Here is a 27887-nt window from a genome sequence, read left to right as displayed (position 1 = left end):
GCTTGTCAAGATGGAACACCATTATCTTGCAAAAGGAACCTGATCAGTTGATGATATTTTTGAATCGGGATCAGGTGTTTGATCCCAGATGGGTCCACGCGATAATGATCCGGATTTTAAGAGAGAACCTTTTTCTCCTCCAAGCCAAAAGAGCTAAGAACTGATTCTTCTTTGATTTCCCACTTATGTTCCTCCTTCTTCACATTGAAAAGTCTAAAGAAAATTAAACCTGGTAACTTTGCAGTCCAATTAGTGCCAATCATGTCACCGTTTGGCATTAACTGTTTGATTTTAAGAGATTTGGATCCTTTCATCAAGAATCTGAAACTTCTGTACAGAACAACAACAACAAAAAAAAAAAAAAAAAAAAAATGGAATTCATGATTTCTCCTTCCATGGATGTAGGCCAACAGACAAACCATGTTAATCATTTCTTTTTGTCCTTATTTTTCTTTCATTTTCAAGTCTTAACGTCCTCACCTGCAAATTACATTTTTAACTAAGCTGCACTTCTTCTGTAGAAACAAGTAATAGGCATCCATGACCAGGGTAGCTTGCCCAAACTTCATCAGCTCATGTGAGTGAATCTCTCTTCTTTTCCCTCTTTATCTGGCTTGCATTGGTCATGAATCTTAATTACAGAACAGAAAATTAGAAAAGCAGGCATCTGATGCCTGCTTGTCTCATGGATCAGTGGGTAGTGAACAAGCCTAAACAAAATAATTATGGCTTGTTTCTACTGTGAATTGCATTTTATTTTTCATGGGCATCCAAACGCCAGAAAAGAAACCTCTTTTTTTTTCTTTTTTTTTTCTCTTTCTCTTTTCATTTCTCTCCACTTTTTGTGTTACAAACACAGCCTTAAAAGGTTACGATCGGATATATATAAGAATGTCTCCAAATTCATGGGTTTCAACATTTTTATCTGTTCTAGTAACCATCGATCATACTTATCTTATCCAACATCATCACCGCCTTGTGGAGCATCACTCGTTCGTGATGTCTATTGAGTTTTCTCGGTTAAGCAATGGATGCGCCTCGACTAATCTTCTTCACTAAAAATCAGCTCAGAGCTTTGAAGTTACTGGAATCTCTACTACTCTCATCGTCTTCAGTTAAAGGTTGCAGAATCTAATCTTTCGTCGCACTCTTTAGACATCGATGTGACCCACGTCGTGTCTTCTTACGCTTTGGAGGGTAGAAAAATCAACGGAGAGTCTCATGTCTCTCTTCCAACCGCTTTTGTTTCGTCTTTTACAAGTGCCTGTCTCGAATCTTTCTGCCGAAGGAATTATAAACGTATATTTTCTAAACAAATCCTTCTCGATTTATAGAAGACGAGAGTGTAAACTGATACAAACTCCGTCCCTGCCTAAGTTATAGGGTTTAACATTGCTCATATAAATGAGACTCAAGAGGTTTTATATGCCTCAACACTTCCTTAATATTTGATCACGTGCATGTCTATGCGAGGTTCCCATATGTGCTCGTGTTTGTGGTCTCATGCTTGAGCTGCCATGCATACGTGTGTGTGTGTGTGTGGGCTCTACATGTTAACGTGCATCATATATGTGGGGCCTGGATGGATGGTTATGGGTCTAACTTGTCAAATTGTTTGATTATGGATTTGAACCATCAAATCGTGCAGTTAAAAATTTTAACCATCAAATGATGTAGTTATAGATTTAAACCATCACATTAGGCGTTACTGATCTGAACCGTTAGATTGAGCTGTTATAGGACAGTTAGATTAGTCTGGAAATCAAGAAAAAAATTTCCTTCTGTGGGTAGAAAGTTGTATAAATAAAAGCACATGCCGGAGAGAGACATACAAATAAGAAAATCATCGTGCCTTGAAAGAAAAAAAAGGTGTTCTTCCTGTTCTTGAGGAGATTTTTAGTTTTTTTATAAAAAAAGAAGAAAAATACCTTCATTTTATCCAGTTCAAGCAATCAGGAAAAAAATCTTATAGAGGTCGTTGGCCCATCTTAGTATTGTTTACATCAAAGAGGGCATAAGGTCTATTGTATTTTGGGTAGGGATTGTCAGCTTCTAGTACACTGCTGGAGGTGAAACTCTTTCGAAGACAATGCATACACACCTCGGGCCTATTTAAGGTATTATTTAATTTATTTATTTTATATCATTGGTGAAACAGTTCGGTGAAAAGGTATGCGTCAATACTAACATTACTTATTTGGGTTTATTAGTGTTGTTCAAGTTTTGAGAGTTTAGTTTTTCCAATAATTTTGAAAGAGATTTGACTTCTTGAATATTATGATGGGAAAATCCACAAACTTATTGAACAAAACATTGAAACCCTAATCTTTGGATGAAAATACTTTTGCTAGATGTCAGAAGGAAATAGAATACTAGTTAACAACATTAGATTAGTTTTATCTAATTCTTAATGAACCTCCCATAAGTAACTCTAAAGATCATGAGCTAGAGAGATCAGATACTAAACATAAATATGAAAGAGATGATTATTTGTACCATGGACTGATCCTTAGTGCTCTTAGCAACAACTTATATGACAAATAGTTTGATGCTAATATTGCGAGAGAGTTACAAAAAACTTTAGAGACAAAGTATGAGCAAAAAACTGAGTTAAAACAAAAAGGTTTTTATAGGAGAGCGTTTTACCAACATGATGGTAGATGGAAAATCAGTGATCAATCAATCACATGAGACTCAAAATATTGGTGCTAAGATCATCGTGAAGGGTATCCCAATAGATAACTAAATTCAAATATCTGCTCTCATAGAAAAACTTTATCATGGTCAGATTTTAAACTCCAAATGAAGCATAAAAGACAACTTCACTCATTAGATGAAGTGTTGTTTTCAATCCAGATTGAAGAAAAACATAGAAACAACATAGAAAAATTGGGTGTTGTCTTTGAAGTTGGTAGAAAAGTAAATTTGATAGAATTCAAGAAGACTAATTTTACCAAGAAGAAACCTAATAATCACTTTGGTAAGCCTAAAAAATAATAAGAAGAAATAGAATAAGAGGATTTGTTATGTCTGTGGAAATTCGAGTCACTTTGTTAAATAATGTAGACATAGAAAAGGTGATAAAACAACGACTCAGGCGAATATGATAATTGGGACTAGCTCAGTTGGAACCTATGATAGATTAGTTACAACTAACTTAAAAGTTAAAACTGGCATTTAATCAAATTGATTGATGGATTTACACAAATGCAACTTATTAGACCAATGGTAACAATATGTTAGTCTCCATTATTTTGATGATAATAAAATGGGTAGCTTGAAAGTATACTACTAATGGTGTTATCATTGTATTTTAGACATATTCCTTCGTACACATATATTATAAGGTCTATGGCACAAACTCACGGCAAAAAAATAATCAATCAAGTTGCTAACTTAATACCCAAAGTAAAAATTCATTGAAGATTGTTGCTATAAAAAAAAGTTTTTAGAAAAAAATAGGTTAAATATTTAAAAAAGGGTAAAAGTCAAGTAGTAAATCTCAAGAACTCTAGTTATGTAAGTAGATAACCAACCAAATTCACATTCTTAAGCCTATTTAAGTTATGGATTTTTAGGGAATACAATATTTTAAAACCATGTTTTATCGATGATTGTAAATATTTTACAATTGACAAATCCATTAGAATAACCTTTATCATGCTTAAATGTCAAAATAGTACAATAACATCTTGCATAATCAATCAACCTTCAAGAGTTTGATTGATCATATGAAATGTAGACTAGTAGAGTTTATAAAGCATGATCGATCGTCAAGTTTGGCATGATCAATCACATAGAATGCTACTAGATGTGGTTATAAAACATGATTGATCATCCTCTATTTCATGATTAATCTTTTGAAACTCTGCATAACCATTTCTATAAAACATAATCGTGAGTGTTTTGAAAAGTTCAAAACTCATTGATTGATGCACTGATCGATCAACAAGTTTCTGGAACATAAATATTATAGTCATTATATATGATTGATCGATTAACACTTTTTGCAATTTCTCAAAGATAAGCAAAAAACTGCTAGTAGAGGACAATGAGTTGAAGTTACATTTGTATACCAAACCTCTAAAGAATATTTTTGGGTTTAAAATTCTGATTTTACCATGTTGAAGAGAAAAACTTCAAATTTGCTTAAACATTCAATTTTCTCTTCACATTCTTTGCATTTAAGTTCTATCAAGCTCCCACATATTTCATTTAGAGTGAACAAAATTCCATTTTATGTCATGTTAGTTGATTCTTTTGTCTTTTGGCATGGTAGACTTGGACACATAAATATGAATACTTCAAAAAGAATGATGAAACTAGATCTAATCCTAAAAATAACATATATTGAAAAAATAAATGTGAGATATGTGTCCTATCAAAATAATCTACAAAGCCATTTAAGTCAACAAATAGAATCTTTCGACCTATTAAAGCTTATACGTAGTGACTTTTGTAAGATGATTGGTTTTTTTACCAGAGGAAAAAGATATTTTATTACATTTATAGATGATATGTCAAAATACTACTATGTGTATTTAATTAAGACTAAAAGATAAAGCAGTAGAAAGTTTTAAAAATTATAAACCAGAAATTAAAAATTGAACCTATAAAAACAATAGAAAGACTTAAGCCAATTGGAGGAGAATATAGTTGTACAAAATTTGGAATTTTTTTTTGAGGAATATAGTATCATTGATGAGAACACAACTCCTTGTTCTCCCCAGTCTAATGAAATTATTGAAAGGAAAAATAAAACATATTTAGACATGATTAACTCCATGTTGTCTAGTTTTGGTCTTCCCAATAATATTTAATCGTATATCATACAAAGACAATAAAAAAAACACCATATGAGTTATAGTGGGGTAGAAACCTAGTTTTAAATATTGCGGTTGCCTTGCTAAAGTTAAAATTAACTTCAACATGATGGCAAAGTTGAGTCCTAGAGCTTATGATATAGCTTTTATAGGATACTAAAAAACATGAACACATTGATTTTTAGTAGAACAATCAGATTTACAAGAGATTTCTATAAGCACTATTAAAGAATTTGATAAGGCAATGTTTTTTGAAGATCCATCTAATGGATGTTAAAACCACCTTTCTTAATGGTGAATTAAAGGAAGAAATTTTTGTGGAGCAGCTTGAGTTTTTGTAGTTCCTAGTCAAGAGAATAAAGTGTGTAAGTTAGTCAATTTTTATGGTCTAGAACATGCTCCTAGGCAATGACATGAAAATTTTGATAAGGTGATCCTTTCTTATGGTTTTAATATATATATTTTTTATTTTGACAAATGTGTGTACTAGAAAATATAAGATAACTCTTTCATTATTTTATGTCTTTAACTAAATGATATTTTAACTTTTAGAAATGAAAATGTCAAAACTTTAGAGGTAAAAAATATATTAGTGATAACTTTGACATAAATGACCTAAGGTTAGCGAATGTAATTTTAGGAATAAGAGTAATAAAAAATGAAAATGTGATTATTTTGAGTCAATCTCATTATGTGGAAAAAAGTTTTGAAATGGTTTGGGTATGAGAACAATAAACCAACTAGCACACCATAAAATTGTAGCATAAAATTAAAGAAGAATGGTGGGGGTAGTGTTTCTTTGATGAGGTATCTTCAAAATTTTGAAAGTCTAATATATTTATCAAATTATACCAGACCAGATTTTTCCTACAAAATAGGAAGATTGAGTATGTATACGAGTAACCTAAAAAAAGTCATTGGGATCCTATTGAAAGACTTCTGAAATATTTGAAAGGTACCTTTAATTACATAATACACTATTTTGGATTTCCTACTATACTTGAAAGGTTCAACGATGCTAACTGGATTTCTAATTTTGATAGTATAAAAGCCATTAGTGGTATTGTATTTGTACTATGTGGTGGTGTTGTCGCTTGGAAATCTTCCAAGCAATCCTTGATTGTAAAATATTCTATGGAGTCTGAAATGGTAAACTTAGAGTTGGCTGGTGGAGAAACTAAATAGCTTAGGGGTATACTATTAGACATTCACATGATGGATAAGCCAGATCCAGTTATTTGATTAATTGTGATAATCAAGCGATTATTGTGAAAGTAAAAAATAAAAATCATAATTCAAAGTCAGATAGGCATATTGAACTTTGATATAAAATTTTGAGGAAGGTCATATCTACTTAACTTATAACCTTGAGTTGTATTAAAACAGTAGAAAACTTGGCAGATCATCTGACCAAGGGTTTGTCAAGAGGACAAATATACTATGTTTCGAGGGAGATGGGATTAAAGCTTACTACATGAGTCACCATAAGTGGCAACCCAAATAATCTGAGTGGAAATCTCAATATGAAGGTTGAATGGGAAAACCAAGCTAAATAAGTGATTGGTAAGAGTACTAAATTAAAGTGAATTTATTTCACATTCCATCTTTATGAAACAAGTGGTCAATTGCACTGGATATAAAATTGGTTTATTACCTTAATGATATGGAGGCTATTATAGTAAGGTATAGAGTTGTAGTATACCCTAGGAGATACCACTGATGGGACTGTGATTGTGGGTCGTAGTCTATCAAGAATTAAGGCTTGTTCTCTAATCATTACTCACAAGACAAAATACCTACACATGGTAGTAACGTGCCACCCTGATGGAAATCCCATGTAGGTTTAATACTTAGTTGTTTAGTATTCTCATAGCTTATACATAAAGTCCAAGTTCAAGATTCATTCACCTACAACTAGTGTTAAAGTCCAAAAGGCACTTGTCATAAAATACTATAGCATACTAATTGCACAAACTTTGTTTTTGAAATTCTTTTTTTCTTTTCAAATCATTTGTCAGTTTTCAAATTTTTAAAAAACTTGTGGGGAATGTTAAACTTTTTTTTTAAGCATGCATTCTCGAGTGAGGCTCGAGCTTGCGTGCCTTATTTTTCCTTCAATCTCTTAGTCCCACATTGCTCAGAGCAAAGAGACTCAAGAGGTGTATATGCCTCAACACCTCCTTCATGTTTGAAAAATGTGTGAGACACGCGTGTGTGTAAGTGTGTAGGGGGTGCCCATGTGCACAAGTGTGCATAGTTTCTCAAGTAACATTGCATGTAGGCTTGCACATAACATGAACGAATCGATCAGAATAACCTGATCATTAGGATAGACGAGGATTATAGTCATTGGATGGATAAATACAGTCCTTGATCAAGGGGGAGATTTTCCTTGCTCTATAAATAGAGATACATTTGAGAGAGTGATATAAAGATAAGAAAATCAGTGTTCTTTGAAAGAACAAAAAAGCGTTCTTGAGTTCTCAAGTGTTTTTTTGGGTCTTTGATAGAAAAAGAGGAAAAGACCTCCATTTGATCCAATTCAAGCAATCTATGAAAATCCTACTAAGTTCTGCTATTTTAGTATTGTGCACATCTAAGAGGGCATAGGGTTTGTTGTATCATGGGGGATGATTGCCAGCATCAAGTGCAAAGGCAAGAGGCATATATCTTTCCAAGGCAATCAATACGTGCCTCGGGCCTATTTAAGTTTAATTTATTTTATGTGATTAGTAAAGGGGTTCAACAAAGAGGTACATGTCGACACTGGCATTACTTATTTGGGTTTATTAGTGTTATTCAAGTTTTACAAATTAAATTTTCCAAACAGAATCCTTTTAACTTTGCCAAGCTATTTGGGGAGTGACATAGACTTAACCTTAACATGGTATAATCAGAACAAGTCAGTAGGTCAATATGTGGACTTTGCTTAAAAATATCTTGGTGTAACATGTTATTGTGAAGGTTTGATGACTCAATTTTGATGTTTCAAATAGAAATGTTTCTATTGTTTTTTTTTCAAAGTTAAGTGTTTAGATTGATGAATCAACAAATGGGGCTGCAAATGGTTTAGATTGGATGGATGGATTACGAAAACCACAAATAATTCATTGTGGTTCACATATTAAAAAATTGACCAAATCCCTACCTTGGATCGGATTAGGTGATTTAATATTTTTTATTTATCTTTATGTATAAACCATGTTGACACAGACTAAATCAAGTATGGATTGAAGCGGATAAATATGCTATATAATTTAAAAGTTTTGTGTTTATTCATCAATCTTAATTATCAAAATCATAACTTAAATATTTTTCTTATAAAACAAGAACTATTCTAACCAGCAAAACATAGATCAAATTTTGAAATACAATTCTTACACCAAATGGTCTACTCTCAATTTTCTTTCATTGTTCATAATTATCAGCTTCTATAAGCAAATCTAAAAGTCTTAAAAATATCTTTCTTAGAAACACAACATGCAAAGTCTGAAACATAAATCTTAGTTCTTAAAAACATAATTTGGAACTATATCTTTCTTAGGGGTGACATCAAATCGAGTCGGTTTGCGAACAGCTAAAGCTCGGCTCGATTCAGACTCAGTTCGACTTGATAAATCTCGAACTCGAACTAAATTTGAGTAGAGGTTCGGGCTCATTTAAGTAAAAGAGTAGAGCTCGAGCGAACAACGGTTCAGTTCAGTGGTTCACGAGCCGACTTGTTACTTAACGAGCAATTTCGGGCCCAAACCCTAATTTTTGGCAAACCTTCATCTCTTCGACTTTCTGTCTTTGGGCTTTGATTTCGAGGAGTCAGCGAATTAGGGATTCGGAAGCTCGGTAAATCTTCCGTTTATCCTCTCAACTCTCAATAATGCCTCCCACGTGACCTTGCTTCCTCTGCAAATTTATCTCCAAATACCCTTTTCGACAACCTTCGAAACCCTTATCCTCCTTCCTTTTGGAAAACCTTGTTCTTCTACAAAAGCGAACCATTTCAGGACCTCTTTCACTTGCAAACCCCAACATGTCTTCCTTATCTATTTCAAAAATTTGTCCTTTTCTGTTCTCTAGCCGCTTGAGTCTCTTGACCCAATTTAGGGATCATGCGACAATTAAGTATTTTAGTACCAAGTTGGATGCAAGTTGTGATCACAACAAGGAAATAGACAAGATAAATCTGAAATTTGTGGAAGCTCGTGAGGAGATTGAGATGGTGTTGGAATCAAAATAAATTGTTTATTTCAACGAAGAGGCAGAATGTGTTCGGGATGCGGTGAAAATTGTTTTAGATATGTTCAATGGCCTTTTGGCTAAACTATCGAAAGATGATAAAGTAGCATTGCAGAGATCAATGGGCCTTAAAATTGAGCAACTGAAAGCATAGCTCAAACAATTGGATGATTGAAGGAGGTCGGTCTGGTTTAGGGTTTTCTTCCTTTTTCTATAATTCCAAGGATTTTTTTTTTCAATCTTACCATTAAATGAGTGGATAGATGTTGGAACACACTTTTGGCAAAGATGAATTCTAAGTACATAATTTGCATTTTATAGAAGTCTAATTTCAACTTGATGTGTCAAAAACCCATCGAACATTAATGCCATCAAATCAACTTCTTACTTATCTTGCCGTTGAATCCTCTTCACTTTGACTGCTACGTTACTCTGTTGTTTTTGCTCACCTTCGCTTATATATGGACTTACCATCGCCAAAATCTGCAATTTTTAGTATAAAAATTAGCTAGTTTTGCAATGAAATCAAATTAAGTATCAAGGCTTATTCATCACAGTTGGATATGTCTCATAAATATGTTAAATTGTGGAGCCTAATTAACGCCTTACATTGAGTCGATATGCCAGTTGACCTTCACAGTAAGGTTGTCATGGGGGCGGAGCCCTCTTCAGATCCACGATATATTGACTGTTGTTTCATTATGGGTAGTTTGGGGATTTCACACTTGTGATCCAATTGCCCTAATTTTCTCTTTATATTTGAGGGCGCTGCTATTAGGGTTTTATCATCCGAGGAACTTCATAAGTTGCAGCCCAAGAGGTTAGAGAAAAATTCCTGTAAGTGTGTGGGATTTCTCTTGTAAACTATTTGATATTCATAGTGGATTACTGCAGTGGCAGAAGACAAGTCTTAGTCTCACCTTGAGGCGAACTTGTATAAATCTTGTTGTTTGTTCTTGTGCTTGTTTTTCTTTTTTTTGCGATTATTATTATTGCTCTCGTTAGTTTGGAATTAGGGCGTCTAATTCCTAACAAGATTGTCCTATTTTTTTTGCGAGAAGAAAGGCAACAAGCATATGGTTGGTCCCCGAAGATCATAAAACAGTTCAAAAGAAGCCAGTTGAGTTGTTGTACTGATTTTGTCAGGTATTAGTTGAGGCACAGGCGTTGTGAGCCTTTTGAATTTATTGTAGGTGAATGAGTATGGAAAATTAAACAACACCCTAATTCATGGAAGAAGATCGTCCACAAACAACCATGCCTACAGTTAGAGAGATCACATCCTTGAAAGAGCCAAAGTGATTGACCGACATCACCGCTTTGACATTTTTTATGTTTGTCTATGCACAACCGGACAATTATCCCAACAAAAGTTACAAATACAAATTAAGTTCATTCATATATTACTTTTGATGTTCTTGTCGAAATGGATCACTTATTTTTTCATCTTAAACACCATAAACATTTTGAATCGAATATGAGTGCGCCTTGCTACTGTTAAGACAATATTATTCTCCATTCCTACATTTTATTCTTTTATTTTTTTCATAGGTGGAGATTTTGTTCATGCGGGGACATAGTATATTGTTTTCTAGCATGAAGAGAAAGAGATAGAGTTTATAAATTTATACTGGTTTTATAGTTTTTATTAGGGTGATTGTAAATTGATATTGATATTCCATTTAATTTTTTATGTTTGATTATTGTATAAAGTTTATGCATAATATTATGCACTGTTTATGAATAATTTTATGTAGAGTATATAAACAATTTTATGCAGGTATTATGTACATAAGCTATGCCCAATTTTAAGTAGACGTCATGCCCAATTTTATGTAAAATATATGTATAATTTTATATACAATTTATTTGACATGTATTTTTTGCCAAGTTTTAAATGTAGGTTAGAGTTCGAGCTCGAACTCAATTTAAATCAAACCCAATTCGATCATAGGCAGGTTCGAGTTCAGCTCGATTCAATGCTACCCCTACATAGCATTGTTTGGTTAGTTGAAACATTACTATATTAATATATTAAATAATTAATCAAATGATAATAAATTATTTAGAGACAGGGTTTGTTGGATATTTTTAAATACTAATCTATTATTATATGAATATGAAAATATTGAATTCATATACAAATAAAATACATTATTTTATAAGTTTGATCAAAATATTGAGGATTAGGAGTGGATTGAGTTGTAGATTAACCAAATGCACTTAGATTATTTAATTTATGAAACTTTCAAAGCAATTCATGAAGTCAAGGAATAATTTTAGTTCAAACAATTGGAGCAAAATTGAGGTTAACTTAGTTTTTATAAGATTAGCTCAAATGAAAGAAAAATTCTTTTGACTCTGAAAAACCAAAGAAGAGAAAATAAATTCAAACAAGAGTAATAAAATATCAAATAATAAATCAATTAAAAGAAGTACATGTCCCCTTGTTTGATGTTCATCCTTACAAAGTACAAACACAAAAAAACAACCTTAATTAAAATCAAGTAGGGAGAAACTGATTTCAAATTCATTGAATGATCAAACCAAACCTAACCATCCATTAATGAGCTTTTTAATCTATTCAAAGTTGAAACTCAAAAGCAAACATTGGAAAGCTTTTGAACAATCCTGGATAGTAATCACCACCACTCATGACTTTCATTAATTTAAGTAAGATAGACTCCAAATAATCCCCATCAACAAATCCAGAGAGAAAGAAAAGAGAAAACAAGCCTTGAAGAATCCCCATTCTTTGCCTTGAAGAATAAGATTGCAAAAGAAAATGAAGAGAGTAAAATAAAATAGCTCTTTGAGGTCTCATCTTCTCTTTTATCTCAAAAGAAGGGAAAATCAAAGCATGCTAAATAAGAATTCAGGCCCCACATGTTCCCTCCAATTATAGCAACCAGAACCTAACATTCTACTTAACACCATTAGGTATTTAAAAAACAAAAGGACATGTTTCTTTTTTTCTTTTTTTTTTTTCAAATAAAAAAAAAAAGGGGAAACTCACGCTGATCATGGTCGTTCAAGTGGTCTGGGCCCACTTACTTGGGCCTTGCGCATGGCCCATGCAACCCCCACACTCTGCCATCCATCATGCCTGTAGAGGAATCCAAGGGAAGCGGTGACTAGGTGTCTAGGTGGATTTTGTGGGACCCGGTGGCATTTGTGACAGAAAAGTCCATTCTGTCTTGCAGTGTGGGGGAGATGGGTGGGGCCAATCGTGTACAAATGTGGAATGAGCGAAGCCAGTATCGCGAGTATACCTGGCGGGCTGTACCAAACCAAATTCAAAGAAGAAAAGAGGAGACCAATCGCAGCAGTAAAGGAAGCCGTCTTGGCTCGTCCTTTCGACGGCCGACAAAGACTAATAAAGCGCGAACGGCGCGAGTACGATTGGAAGAGGGCGACAGGGCGAGAGTACGGGCAACCGAAGCTTGCTTTTTATTTATTTATTTTTAAACTTTATTTTTTACTTAATGATAAAAAAGGGGAATTAAGAAAAGTAATTCTCGTTAAATAAAGGTTCCGAAGAAAAAGCGTACTCGCGGACGTCTGTTGCTTCTTTCACTCTCTCCTACTGTCGGAACTCCCATGTAAGAATTAAGTAATCCAAGGGAAGGAAAAAAGGGGAAAATTGAAGAAAAGAAGGGAGGAAGATGGGGAATTGTTGCCGCTCGCCGGCGGCGGTGGCGAGGGAGGATGTGAAACCGAGGCCTCTCCAACCCACCTCCGAGCAGGCGCGCAGGGAAAAGGAGCCCAACCTGAAGAAGGGGTTCAACGTGCTGACCGACAAGTCCAGTGAGAAGATCGACGAAAAGTACGTGGTTGACCGGGAGCTCGGCCGGGGGGAGTTCGGTGTTACCTACCTCTGCATCGAACGAGAGTCGAGAGAGCTGCTCGCCTGCAAGTCCATTTCCAAGCGGAAGCTCCGGACGGCCGTCGACATCGAGGATGTGCGTCGGGAGGTAGCTATCATGAAGCATTTGCCAAAGGATGCCAGCATTGTTAGCTTGAGGGAGGCGTGTGAAGATGAGAATGCTGTGCATTTGGTTATGGAGCTTTGCGAGGGTGGTGAGCTCTTCGATCGGATTGTTGCCAGGGGACATTACTCCGAGAGGGCTGCTGCCACTGTCACCAGAACTATAGTGGAGGTCGTCCAGTTGTGTCACAAGCATGGAGTCATCCATCGGGATCTGAAGCCGGAGAATTTCTTGTTCGCAAACAAGAAGGAAAATTCTCCACTTAAGGCGATTGACTTTGGCCTTTCCATTTTCTTCAAACAAGGTACTCTTTTTCCTTTTATTTTTTTCGTGGATTCTCTTGTATGTTGGGATTATGTCAAGCCTATCTGCCTAAAGGAGGCAAGTGTTAATGTAACAAACTGTTGATTTCATTAATTAGAGATGGATCGTAAATGCGAGTTGAGGGTTTGTATTTTTATGTCTATTTGTGTATGTAGTGCTTAGAAGGAATGTATTAAGTTCCTTTTCTGTAGTGAAGTTGGCCAGTCGCGTGTGTTATGTAGTTCCTGTTTGCGAGTTCGAAATTAGTTAATTAGCAGGGAAAAAATTGTTTGTGGGCTGATGTCGCTGGCTAGGGTAAATGGGGCACACTGCGCGTGCGCGGTGTTAACAATGCTGCAATGGCGTGTTTTTTTCATGAAGTTATGACGGCGAGTAAAATCTAAGATGATTTTCAATCGTAATGGTTTTCTTATTACGTTTCTTATTGTTGAGCAATTACGTTTTTTATTTACTTTTTTCGTAACCCTGTGGATGGATTTTCTTCTTCATTTTTCTGGCTGATTTTTCTTTGTTATTTCTCTTCTTTTTGTTGTTCTATTGGGCATCCATATCTATATATATGGGGATGATGCTTACATCCAATAGATGAAGGCGCTTTAGGAAGTCCAGTCAACTGGAACAGATCTTTCTTAACATCCCATGATGCTCCAAGCTGATAGACAGGTTAAACTATATTCTGTCGGTGGAAAAATCTAGCTTGAGGTTTAATTGATAAAAGAGCAAAATTATTTACAATTGATTGAGTTAGAAGAAAAGATCTATCAACATTTCCAAAAATATAATCTTTCTGACCAATTTTTTTTTATGGGAATTTAGTATTTAGTCGGAATATATTGTTTCTTGTTGAAGGAGTGAGTTAATAAATAATCTATGGTTCAAAACTCATACTAATTGCACTGCTCCAAACAGAAAGGACACTAGTTGTCGCTGCTTCTTACCATCTCTTTAAGAACTTCTTTACTAGTTCCTGGCTATATGGATCCTTGCCACATCAAGAAATGATACATCTTTTAGAACCAATTAATGAAGCTGTTAGTATAAAGAATGGCTTTTAACTAAATCAACTGATGTGCTCAATGCCGCTGTGCTGTATTTTCTGCGTACTTTCTTCATTTGTTTCACAATTATGAATAGAACGGTTTGTCAATACTTTTGATTCTTTCCCAGCCAGTTATTATTTGGTGCAATGCGCATATAACTACCATGAGAAAAATGCATTGTACAGTTTCTCTGGCACTCAATGCTGTAGCTGTAATTTCACCTCTTTTCAGTGTCTAGTGGTGTTCTCGCTGAAAGACAGCATCATTTTCTTCACACTTCGTGTTCTATTTCAACCTACATTTCGCTCCATTTAGTTTGCATGAGTGGACTAATTGGAAGCTTTTAGAGTTTGCATTTTTAAACTACACATCTATGATATTGTTGATCTAAAAAGAAATTTGCATTTTGTAAAATTTAACTGTTTGGGTTGACATAAAGCAAGAACACTGAAAGGGGCTATTTGATTCTGTTCCCAATTGCTTATTATTTATTTGCACACTTAAAAAAGTGTTTGCGTGGGGAATGTCACTTGTATTTATCCTTGCCTTTTGTCAAGTAACTCAGCATTGGGCCTTGTTGGTTGTTACATTGTTTTGTCCCGAATTGCTTGGTATTTATTTGCACACTTAAAAAAGTGTTTGCGTGGGGAATGTCACTTGTATTTATCCTTTGCCTATTCCCAAGTAACTCAGCATTGGGTCTTGTTGCTTGTTACATTGTTTTGCCCCTCTCTTTGAACTTGCTCCTCTTTTTAAAGTTCTTGTTTCATTTTTTTAAAAGGCTAAATTAAGTTTACCATTTTCTCCAAAGTGTCTATGGATATAAGGAACATATTAAACACTGATCTCATTTTTCAGAAGCTGCCTGTGAGTGTCAATATGAAATTATGCTGAGCATTTTATTATTATTTTTTGTCCACTTTGTTGGTTTTGGTTAGAAGCTAGCAAGTTTCGGTTCTGGTTCTAACATTTTATTCTTTGACATCATAGGAGAAAAGTTCTCTGAGATTGTTGGAAGCCCTTACTACATGGCTCCAGAAGTGCTGAAGCGAAACTATGGTCCTGAAATAGATATTTGGAGTGCTGGAGTCATTCTGTACATTTTATTGTGTGGAGTCCCTCCATTTTGGGCTGGTAAGTTCTGTTCAGGTTGATCCTATCTTTTTAATCACAGGGTAATAGATGTCCATTCACTGCTTAAGAAATATGTTGTAATAACTGTACATCAGTGTCACCTGTCTCTCTTTTTCTCTCTCTCTCTCTTCCCTTGCCCCCCTCCTCCCTCTTCAAACTATGACAAGTTTATGTTCTTGATGCAGAGACGGAACAGGGAGTTGCACAGGCAATTCTTCGTGGAAATATAGACTTTAAACGGGACCCATGGCCTAATGTTTCAGATAATGCCAAGGATTTGGTACGGTGCATGTTGGAGCCAGATTCAAAACTTCGATTAACAGCCAAGCAAGTTCTTGGTATTTTGCTCCTTTCTTGCAACCCATGTTTTGATGTTGAAGTGTAATATTTACTAGGTTTTTGTTAGGACCTGTATACTTTTTTCATATTTTTACTATAAACATGCCTTGCATATTTTTTGTGAAAAGTAATTTATACACAAGGATGAATAAAGCACTAGTTATAGGTTTTTCTTTTTGAACTTACTACTGTTTTTGTGAGATGCTTATATACTGTGGTCTTTACTTGAACTGGATACTGAGGAAAGATAGTTTATTTATTTGATTTCAAGTTATGCATTGAAGGCCTAAAACTTATGTTGGCTTTTACGGCTCACTCTGTGGAGAGATTATTGAAAGAGAAAAGAAAAAGCCTGCCCAATGTTAATGTTATATTGTTATTCATGCAGTGCATTATAGTATGAAAGAGTTAGTTTTAAGAATATGGATAGGAGATCACCCTGATGTCACCCATGTTTATGAAATACGTGGAAGGAGGCTCAATTTAAAGAGAAAGAAGCTCAATTAAAAGAGAAGGAAGTTGAATTTAACTAGAGCTGACTTTCTTTTTACAGAATTAAATTTGAAAAGCCTATACCAGTCATTGCTTTAGACTTTTGATTTCAACAAAACAGAAATTGCAGCTTATAGACCACCTTTCAAATTAAGTTTTATTTTAAGAACTTGTTTCAAAAATAGAAAACTCAACTATCTCTAAATTCAACTTCCTTTTCTTTTGATTAGGCCTCATTGTCTTTAAGTTGAAGCCCCTTCTTTTATAAACACGAGTGACATTAAGTGGATCTTCTGTCTTTACATATTCTTCAGCTAACTCTTCTACATTGTAATGTACCACATCAGTTACTCTTTCCAAAGAAAAGAGAAAGGAAAATGTTGCATGGTTAGTATCTGTTACGAAGGCTCTTGAATGTCTGATCTTGTGATTCTTCAGATATCTTTAAGTTAATCCATGTAAAGCCCTCCAACTCAGATTTGCGCTATTTAACATGGTCTAATGATTGTCCTTTCCCCACATGTTGTTGAGAAGATTGGGATGTAAAAGGTTGAATGTGATTGTGAGGTTGAGTTCTTATAGGTCCATCTTTTACCAATTGGAGAATACTCTTGTAAGAGATGGTAAGATAGGGGTAACTGACTTCTATGATAACTGTATTATTGTTCAGAGTGTGCTTATTTTGATTTTGGATAGATATACATGTTTAATTTTGAAGGGGGCATCTGAAGTTTTGAAAGAAGTTGGAATACTATCCTCTTTTGTAGGTGTTGTAGATTTGACAAAAACTGCTACTTTTCTGGTTAGCTAGAGCTGGAACATTTTACTGAGATTTTTCCCAGCTATAATAGATACATATTGTAATTTTGATCCAATTCAATAATTTCTTCTAAAAATTAAATAAATCGTTTTTATTTGACGTTATAATTTATTTAATTCATACTATATTCAAGCATAAGAATGTCATTTGAAAATAAATAATATATACTTTTTTATGCAGTAGATTTAAAAAAAATTTAACTCCACTCATTCTATGTGAGTCTTTTTCTTCGATTCATAGCTTTCTAGTGTGTGTGAAAATGCAATCCATTCCTTGTGTTGAATATGGTCTGGGAGGGTTCCCTATTACCCTACACTGCTGCAATTCCCAGATCTTGAAAGGTTGGTTGATCACGTTGCAGTGAAAATTCTCTTTCTCCTCCAGTCTACTCTTCAAAGAGTGAACCCTTAATCATTCATAAAAAGCAAAAAAAGAAAAGGTGAAATTTAGTAGACCTAAAATGTCTTTGCTCTGTATTTTCATGCTACTAGTCTCAGTCTTAGCTTAGTTGCAGATTTCCATACACCATGCACCACTTTTTCAATTTTATTTTATTTTTTCAAAAAATATCATCCTGCACCTTCATCTATATCTGACTATATCAACAGGGAAAGGCTTAGCGCATCTGATATTTAATTCTACCTGGATACCTGGCTTTTGTGGTCTTTTGTGCTTTCCTTTCTCTTATTTGAGCTCTACGTCAGGCCTTGTTTTTCTGGAATGAATAAAATAGAATTGAATTTAATGTTCTTAAACCTTGTTAGACTTTGTCTTTCATGGAACAAGATTTGGGCTAGTTTTACTTCACAACTGAGCTTAAGAAATTAGGGTGAGGTCAACTTGATGAGCCAGTGTATTTATTGAGTATGTTTGTTTGTCCTGAGTTGAAATCTTCAAATTTCTAAAACAGATGTTCGTTAGACTCGCAACAGTATTTCTTGCAAGTGGTAGTTGTCATGACTCCTAGTACCAACTTATAGCTACTGTTACTTGCAGCCTTGCTCATCAATGTTTTCAATGCTATTTGTTGACATATATGATTTACACTCTAGGGGTATTTCTGTCACAATGCTATACTGGGATAATTTTGTCATTGTTTTGATTCAGAGGGTTTGATATGTGTGTCTATGTTGCTGAGGATATTATTCTTGAAAAAGTAAGGAGTGAGAGATGAAGAAAGAACGAGAGAAAGAGAGAAGAATGGGAAGAAGGCTCAATAAAATCCAGCTGTGTTGGGGGTATGACCCCCAACCTATTTGTTTAAGTGGTTTTCATAAAATTACAATAGTGTCCCTCACTTAAGTGGAACACTAATCTTCTTATTTGTCCCATTCTACATGTCCTATATTCATGAAACTTGGACTATAGACATAATTCAATACAGGGAACAAAATTACATCAAGATATGAGAGTGAGGTAAGGTAAATGCCCTTGTACTAGTTTTTCAACACTCCTCAAGCTAGAGCGTATGTAACAAAGAGACCCAGCTTGTTATAGAAGTTCAGAAGTTTACGCTTCTCCGGTACTTTAGTGAAAACATCATCAAGTTGATCACCAGATCGAACATATGGGATAATCACCTCTTTCTTCGTTATTGCATCCCGAATGAAATGACAGTCTACTTCTCATGAAATATCGGATTACTAACAATATAGATTGCAACCTGGTTATCACAGTACATAGTCATAGGTTCCTTCTGATAGAAGCCTAATTCCTAAGCAACATATCTCACCCACATTAATTCACTTATAGTGTGGGCCATTGCTCTATATTCCGCTTCTGCACTAGATCAAACAACAATATTTTGTTTCTTACTCTTCCTACTGATTAAGTTTTCTCCTAGCATTATACAGTACCCAATGGTTGATTTTTTGTCAAGCTTGAAGCTACATAATCAACATCGTTAAAAACTTCAATCCTCAAGTGATCATTGGGGTCTAAAGAGAAGATCCTTTCCCGGCTCCTTTCAGATATCTTTAAATTCTTTGTGCAGCTTCTAGGTGAATCTTATGCGGATGCTCCATGAACTGAATCACTACAAAGATTGAAAATGAGATATTTGGTCTAGTAACTTTAGCATATATGAGCTTGCTTGCCCATTAATCTCCGATATATTGTTTTATGTTTCAATTTTGGACTCTAATCATCATGAAGATCGTGTCCTACCTCTATAGGTGTATCAAATTGTTTTAGCTCCCAAAAGACCATACTCTTGAAGTATGTCAGTTACATATTTCCTTTGAGTCAAAACAATTCCTTCTTTTCGACCCAAAGAAATCAGTGTATAATCCATATACCCTTGAAAGATTGCTCTCCTGAGTATATAAAGTTTCTAATGATAACCACATAGCTTTGGCAGTTTCAAAATTCCTAACTTGGTTCCAAAGAGAAGAATTTATACCGTTGAAAATCCAAGTTATAACTGGGCTCTCTTCTACTTCCCAATCATCATGCAGGGGAATGGGAGGATCATCCCTAATAAATTTTAGTTTTTTTTTGCTTTTAAATACTTCCTAACAGATTTGGCCCAATTGAGATGATTGTCACCATTCAATTTTTCAGATGTAATAGTAATAATGTCCTTTCCATCAGGACCTGAAACTTCTTTAGATGACATATATACTTCACCAGAATCAGCCATAATGCTTGTATAGAATCACAAATCTGATCAATTTTACCTTCCAAAAGTTTCTGTGTGACTAGCCTAGGTGGGCCCCACCATGCAGAATTAGGGTTAGGGCAGTTACTGTGATATCCACACTTCAAAATTCATAGATTATAGCATAGACTTCAAATTCCAGATCAAATGACCCAAATAATCAACAATTAGGGCTGACATCAGCATAGGCTAGGGATGATGTCAGCACAATAGAAAAGAGAGCTGGTGCACCTCCAAGATGAGCATAAAAAACCCTTTTTGGGCAGTTTAAATCATAAAGAGTTGTCCTAGGAATAGTAGAACTAGTAACCCTAAGGTTATGGCAGAGAAAAAGAAAGAAAAATTGGATTTTTACCAACCAGTAGCCCAAAAAAACCTGAGGAGATCCTTCTTTTATGTAAATGTCGGCTTCAAAAGATGATAAAGGTTTCAAAAGGCCTTCCCAAAAGTGATCTACTGTTTTGATACCATGATAAAAGTAAGAAGAGAGAGAGAGAGATGAAGAGAGAGTGAGAAAAAGAGAGAAGAATGAGAAGATGGCTCAATATAATGAGCTGCGCTGGGGGTCTTGCATGACCCCCAACCTATTTGTTTAAGTATTTTCATAAAATTACAATAATGCCCCTCATTTAAGTGAAACCCTAATCTTCTTACATCTCCCATTCTACATGTCCTATATACATGAAACTTGGACTATAGACATAATTCAATATAGGGAACAAGATTACATCAAGATATGAGAGTGAAGGTAAGGTAAAATGACCAAAATGCCCTTGTACTAGTTTTTCAACAATTCTCTTATTGTAATTTGTGACTTAAGTCAGTCTTTGTAAGGGACAATTTTGTCTTCATTGTAATATTCTATTAAATGACTTGATTTAAGGGAGAAGGATTAACATCTAGCTAACTCACTTTTTCTTGGCTGATTCAAGTTACCTGGTCCTGGTGTCCTCTGTTTGCTAATTTCTCCTCTTTCTTCAAATTTACACTTATTTATCTTAAAATGAGTAGCATTATCATGCATTTGTCTTTTATATGGACTATGAAATCATGCTCAATGAAGATATGAACTGGTGACTCAGCTTCAGTTTTCCTGTGAAAATTTATCCATAGGTTGTGGAACTTACGACCCTAAGTAAGTTTTTGTGCCCTTCAACTTGGTGCCAAAGCATCTCACAGATCTATGTGGCTTGTAAAAGATGGTGTATGTATATGTGAGAGAAGAACCAATAGGCTAATCTCATTTACTTTTATTTTCCTTTCTAGGCTAGCTTTCACATAGGTGGATAGAATTTGTTTTGTCGTACAGAAGTCATGTGGGATAAAGACCTGTCTATTAAATGCATACGAGGATTACTTCAGAAACCTGGTAATGATTTGGTTGACATTTTAGTGTCTTGAGAGAATGTGAAACTGCAAAACCGGGAAACTTGCACACTGTTGGTTTTCTCTCTAGTTATTCAAGAGGTCAACTTTGCATTTCCTCTGATCTAACACGCTTTGTTGAAGCAGTTTATCTCTGCTGTTTTCTTTCTTAAATAATATGGGTATATAGACTTAAAGAAAGTCAATTAATACACATGAAACCCTTGATCATTTTCAGTGTTTTCTTATATAAGTAAATATACATCCCCTAATAGTTCTCCAGTAGAATCTATCTCTTGATGGGCATTTGTCTTTTGATACAGAGCACCCATGGCTTCAAAATGCTAGAAAAGCTTCGAATGTTCCACTTGGAGATGTTGTCAAGTCCAGACTTAAACAGTTTTCATTGATGAACAGATTCAAGAGAAAGGCTTTGAGGGTCTGTATACTAAAACATTATCCTCTATTTTTTGTGCTGTTCATGCTATGAGATTCTGGAGGTTGAGTCCTGACTTGTGATAGCCTCCTGATAGGTTATTGCCGATCATCTGTCTGTTGAAGAAGTTGGAGATATCAAAGACATGTTCAGGAAGATAGATACAGATAATGCTGGTGCTGTTACCTTTGAGGAACTGAAAGCTGGACTTCAAAAGCATGGTTCACACCTTGCAGAATCTGAGGTTCAAATTCTTCTAGAAGCTGTAAGTACATATAAACCCCTTGGCATAATTGTTTTCCTCTGGAAGAAGTTATTTGGCACATAATACAGAAAATAGTGGCACATGCGGAATATTACTCAACAATTCTCTTTCTTTTTCTGCATTAAGCTTTTGGAGGGATTTTAGAAGATATGTAAACTGGATTCTTTAGGATGCAGAAAATCCACTGTTGACTTTTTTTCATGTGTGTATTGAAACGAAAAAGCATGAATCCTGTCACTTTGGTAATCATGGGGTAGATAGTTATAAATAACTTGTCATCTTAATTCCTTTTTGGGGGCAATGTTGTGTATCTGTTAAAATGCTGTTCCCAACACTTTGTTCTTGTGCAATTCCAATCCAATAAAATTTCTGAGTCTGCTTCACATATATATTAGTATAGGTCTTGTACTAAGTTTGTCTGGAAGTAACTGCTCTAAAGTTACTGTCATTTCTCTCTTCACATTTGAAACTGTCTAGTTTAATGTTCCAACAGGTTGGTACAAATGCAAAAGGAACTCTAGATTATGGAGAATTTGTTGCTGTGTTCCTTCATCTTCAGAGAATGGCCAATGATGAACATCTTCGAAAAGCTTTCTCATATTTCGATAAAGATGGTAATGGTTATATTGAGCCAGAGGAGCTTCAGGAAGCTTTATTAGAAGATGGAGATGCAGGCTGTGCAGATGTGGCAAATGACATTTTTCAAGAAGTGGATACGGACAAGGTGAGTGTTTTATTCCCGTTGCTTCCTGTTTCATGTTATCTTCTCAGCGGCTGCATCCAACAAAAAGGGCAGTCTTCCTTTTCTCTAAATGGAAAGAAAAGTATGGTGACTTCTTCTTTCAGCGTGCATCTGTTTAAATGATTTCTTCTTAATATCACAGGATGGACGGATCAGTTACGAGGAGTTTGCTGCTATGATGAAGACAGGAACTGATTGGAGAAAGGCTTCTCGACATTACTCAAGAGGGAGGTTCAACAGCTTGAGCATAAAATTGATGAAAGATGGATCTCTTAATATGGGAAATGAGTGAAAAATATATGACAAGAGTGAGAGGTCCTGGGTCATTTGTGGTCGTCAATAGAGGTGACTCATTTTTCCTGATTATTTACGGTGGGAGGGGGGCTGTTTGATGTTTTTTAGGTGGCACCCTGTCTGGTTGGCTTACGAAGGTGGTGGGTGATGTGATGGTGGTGTGTGTAACAAGGGATAACTCTTTCCACTCTTTTGGTAATACAATCGATGCCTTGTGTATGTTTTTCTGCAATCTTGATACTCGCTCTTTCGGTTTCTGCATGATGAGTTTGAGAGGCTGCTAACTGCTCGCTGCTCTCTGCTCATTGCGCAACTTCGTCTCTATCAAAAATCAAATCAGGACTCCTGTCTCGGATTTGCCAACCAATGTTTCCTGTGGTGTCTTATTAATTACTTGGCTGACTGGCTTGTAACAACTTGTTCAGGAATATTAATTACCTGTTCCGACCGGCGGAGGCTCTTCTCCGCCGGAGTATGGGAACGAAGACTAGTGACCTGCAGGCTTTCGTTGCCGAAGGTTGTTTCTGTAGAAGATTTAAACTTCATCCCAGAGACGATGGAAGCGAATATTTCAGAAAATGATGTTGCTTTCTCGTGTCGCCAGATAAGAGATACCGGAGTAGCTGAAGCTGAGGAAAGAGAATAAGAATTTTTCAAAACTAACAAAATATTTGAAGCTATGAAATGCAAAACTATGTAATTTAATAAAGATCACACAAGCATAACCTTTTTATTTTATTTTTTTATTTTTTTATTTCTGTTTGACACTCTAAACCAGAATTTTAATCACTCAATGGTGATTAAAAAAGGAAAAAAAACTGAACCAGGTGCTAACAAGAAAGCAATAAAAAATGAACTACAACTAGTGAATACTTTCTAAAACTATTCTTTAAACCCTAATTTAGGGTTTTAATAGCTTAATTGAGTAGCTACTCCTGTAACAAACCTGAACTTAAGGAGAGCTTCAAAAAGTTTTGTTATAAAAATTAAATCAAACAAACGACGAATGAAAGAAACTCATGCGCATAATAAAAAAAAAAGGTGATTTCGGCAGTACAATATGAATAAAGAACTGAATTTTGAGGAGGATAATTAGGCTTGAATATATAAAACTTTGTGACTATCAAAATCTTGAATAGAATATAAGGTAAAACTTATCTGAATAAGGAGGGAACATGCTGAATTGACTTCAACTTTTTTCTCCTCTTCAAAACTAGCTGAAGCCTTTGTTGCTTGAAGGCTGAATAGGGTTTTCTTTCCACTAAACATTTATAACTTAATTAACTTTACTTTATACCCTAGAATTCCAGCTCTAATACTATGTTGAATTCTAGGATTTAATCATGGATAACTTGGTTTGAGAATAAGAAAAAGAAAGAAGAAGAAAGAAGGAAGAAAAGGAGAAGATGAGAAGGCAAGAACACGAGTTAAGGAGAGAAACTTTAGGGGTTAACAGAGAGGACGTGAATGAGCTCCTCCCCCTCTCTTTCTTATTTATATAGGTGAGGCATGAATGCTCTAATAAATAAGAATAAAAAAGAACACCTAAGGGGGGTTAGTCAACATTGAAGTTGAAGTTGAAGTTAGACTTCAAATTCAAGGCAATGATTTAATTCAATTTCAACTTTTCCTTGGGTGTTAGTGTAGACGAGTTCAAGTACATTAGAAAACATATTCCAATGTTAGTGCCCCAAAATGAAAAATATGATGTAAACAAGAGAATAAGTAACTTTGTATAATATACTTGAATAGAACATATACCTAAATAGATAATTAACCAAGATAAACATGGTTATTACACATAATATACCTGAATAAGTCTTTGAAGACTATATGTACTAGAATATATCAGAGCAGACAAAATAGAGTACTATAAGTAGGCTCCAAGCTTAGATGACTAAGATGATGGATTTGTTCATTCCTCGTGCCATCTTCTTTTGGTGATTTTAGAGGACCGTCTTCGCAACAACTAGGCAGCTCTAGTTCCTCCTCCCTTAATCCTTCATAACACACTATTTTTTGTATATTTTATGTTTTTGATTGACTTTTTGTGTACATTATTTTTTTTTGACTTTATTTTAAGTATATTCAGTTGTTTAGAATTTAGTTTTGTCAAAAAATTTATTTGATTAATCGGTTTAAATAGGTACAATTGAAAAACAAATAATTTTTAGGCGACTATTTCACCAAATATAATTTTATTTATTTTTATAAAAAAATTGGTCTCCTAAAAATTGATGTTATAAAAAATTAAAATATTTTTCATCAAAAAATTTTATTGAAGAATATTTCAGGAAAAAAAAAATTTAGAGAAATTTTTTGTTGAGAAAGTTTTAGGAAAAAAAAATTTTTAATGAAAATTTTTTCGAAAAAAAAATTTTATTAGCAAAAAAATTTCTAAAAAATAATTTTAATAAAAAGTTAGTTGGTGAAAATTTTGACGATAAATATATTTAGGGAATAAAAAAAATTGGAAATTTTTTTCAAAGGAAACTTTTTGAAAATGAAAATAAATATTATTATCTGCAACAAAAATTTGTCAAAAAGTATTATTAGGAAAATAAATAATATTTTTTGGAAACCAATTTTTTTCGAGAAATTTTTTTATGGAAATAAAAACTCTTAAAAATATTTTCCCAACAAATGCTCTTTTATTGATGGTGAAATTATTTTTTATCATAAATAATTATTTTTGGTGGGTTATTTGTGACAAAATTCCTTAGAAAAATGTCCAAGAATAGTTTCAACATTAAAAATTCTATCTTTTCTCAATAAGTTTTTCGCCAAGAAAAATTGAATTTTTTAGTGCCCATGTTCTTTATTCCAACGAATGTAATAGATGGAGCTAGTAGATGGATGTCAGAGATGCTGAAGCTATTTTTTGGAAATAAATACAAGTCATTATGCATTCTCCGACTGGCTTTGATTTGTCCATTTTGCAGATCCTTCACATGAAGTTTGGGGTGAAATTTTGTAATATTGTTGAAGAACAAGTATGAAAGAGTTTACAGAAAAATTCTCGTGGAGCCAGAACTAATATAGTGAAGTTTAAGTGGAATCTAATGGGAAGGAAGTCTTACATAAGAGGTTCAATTTAAATGTATTTTAGTTATATTAATCTTCTATTTATGTTCAGTTATTTAATTACTTTAAGACTTTCTTTTAAGTATTTCACTATCGGTGTAACTACGACAAAAATAATTTAATTATAATTTGATTCTATTTATTTCTTCCATGATGAATAGAGGCTCATTGTACTTACTATAATCAAGTCAATGTATTATTTATCTTTTCCAAAAATTCAGTATGGTATCAAAGCAAGTTCTATAAATTGGCATTTACAAAGATAATGTGTTTCTCTCTCCCAATCATAGTTTAGTATAATTTATCTTTCCATTTTCGGAGTGTAGTATGATTTCATCTCTTGTTTTCAGTTCTCTCTTGAAACCCTACCAGTTCTTCGTATGTGATTTTCAAACTACTTTATATCTACCGGTTTCACCCCTTGTATACATGCCGGAACAAAAGTCACCACCAGGCTAACAAAGAACGAGACGTTGACCTTCCAAGTGACTGATAAGGGAGTATCTTCCCTTTGTATTTATCATTATCCCTTAGGTTTAGGAGATAAAATCTCCATGATTATATTTATCCTTTTTTGTTTTAAACTTTATATAAATACCACCTTTAATCAATACAAAAGTGTGATTTAGTTTAGGTATAAGTGCAAATCTATTAATCCTTTGCATCTGCCATATTTCAATTTTTTTTGCATCAAAATCCTCTCCGCCCCGTAGCTCCCTCTCAGTAAGGCCCTCTCCGGCGGAAACTCGCACCGGCCGAGCTTCCATGCGCCTCCAATTCCTTCGATCATCACCCTTCCGTAACTGACCTCCCTTCCATCGTTTACTACACGAGGAACCATCGGCCCGCCGCCTACCTCCCTCTCTTAGCCGTTTGTGTAGACCCCTTGCAGTGTTGACCCCCACCATCAGCCCATACTCGCTCGTATTCCTCCCGTTTCCCCTTCTTTCGTCGTTGACCAACGTTTTCGACCTATCCACTGTCTAAAAAAAAATCCTAATGTCGCAACCGCCTAACCCAATCAGCCATCCTGGCCGAATATTGTCGCAGGTTTTGTTCTGACATTGCCAACAACATTTCCCTTCAATTTGAGTATTTACCGCCGATCATGGCTGCCGTCAACATCATCTCCATCAATTCAATTGCCTGTTGACATTTTTGAAAGTTTCAATCACAAAAATCTCTGCAAATGTTGCCGCCGTCGTCATGACCGCCGCCACCACCACGACTTTGTCGTCATTGTCGCTATCGACTGGTAGATCCCCCGCCCCGTTTACATCTCTCATTGAGCTTTGACTAATCTCAACCCTTTTGATTAATTGAAGGAAAGGGTGCCCGCACACGTGCGAATAATGGACGTGTAACTCAAGTGGGTCATTCCCACGTGTTAGAAGTAAAAAAAAAAAATCTCACAGTCAACGACTTCTTCCTCACTGTTTCTCAATTCGAACTCACGGGAAATCTCTCTCCAAATTCAAGTTTTTCCCTCTTGGCTCAAATTTGCCCTTATTAGGTATGACCTCTATGGGTACATTGATGGCACCAAACCCTGTCCACCAAAAATCCTTACTGCAAATCTCTCCCCAAATTCAAGCTTCAACTCAATTTCACCCTTATCGGGTATGATCTCCTCGGGTACATTGATGGCTCCAAACCTTGTCCACCATAAACCTTCACAACAAATTTCTCCCCAAATTCAAACCTCTCCCTCTTGACTCAAATTTGTCTTTATCAGGTATGATCTCCTTACAAACCTAGTGCCATGTTCACAATTTCAGTTGCTAGGAGACAAGATTGGCTCTTGACTTGTCTTGAAGGGGCGTGATAAGGTTATCTTCCCTTTGTATT

At 34.9% G+C, this 27887-nt stretch overlaps 1 protein-coding gene across 1 annotated transcript; it reads left to right on the top strand.

The window, feature by feature from the left end:
* The first annotated feature begins 12621 nt into the window (after positions 1-12621).
* LOC137965029 (calcium-dependent protein kinase 13-like) lies at positions 12622-23187 on the top strand. The gene is made up of 7 exons (XM_068811422.1): positions 12622-13349; positions 15400-15543; positions 15729-15881; positions 21542-21657; positions 21752-21919; positions 22413-22643; positions 22804-23187. The coding sequence occupies exons 1-7, from the start codon at positions 12722-12724 to the stop codon at positions 22951-22953; spliced, it is 1590 nt and encodes a 529-aa protein (XP_068667523.1). The 5' UTR covers positions 12622-12721; the 3' UTR covers positions 22954-23187.
* The last annotated feature ends 4700 nt before the right edge of the window (positions 23188-27887 follow it).

The sequence above is a fragment of the Aristolochia californica genome, unplaced genomic scaffold, assembly GCF_029961685.1.
Source record: "Aristolochia californica isolate CCGP_79_NKW_82.1479 unplaced genomic scaffold, dmAriCali1.0.hap1 SCAF_5, whole genome shotgun sequence".
Lineage (NCBI taxonomy): Eukaryota > Viridiplantae > Streptophyta > Magnoliopsida > Piperales > Aristolochiaceae > Aristolochia > Aristolochia californica.
Note: the sequence above shows the minus strand (reverse complement) of the source record. Positions and strands in the feature narration are given on the sequence as shown.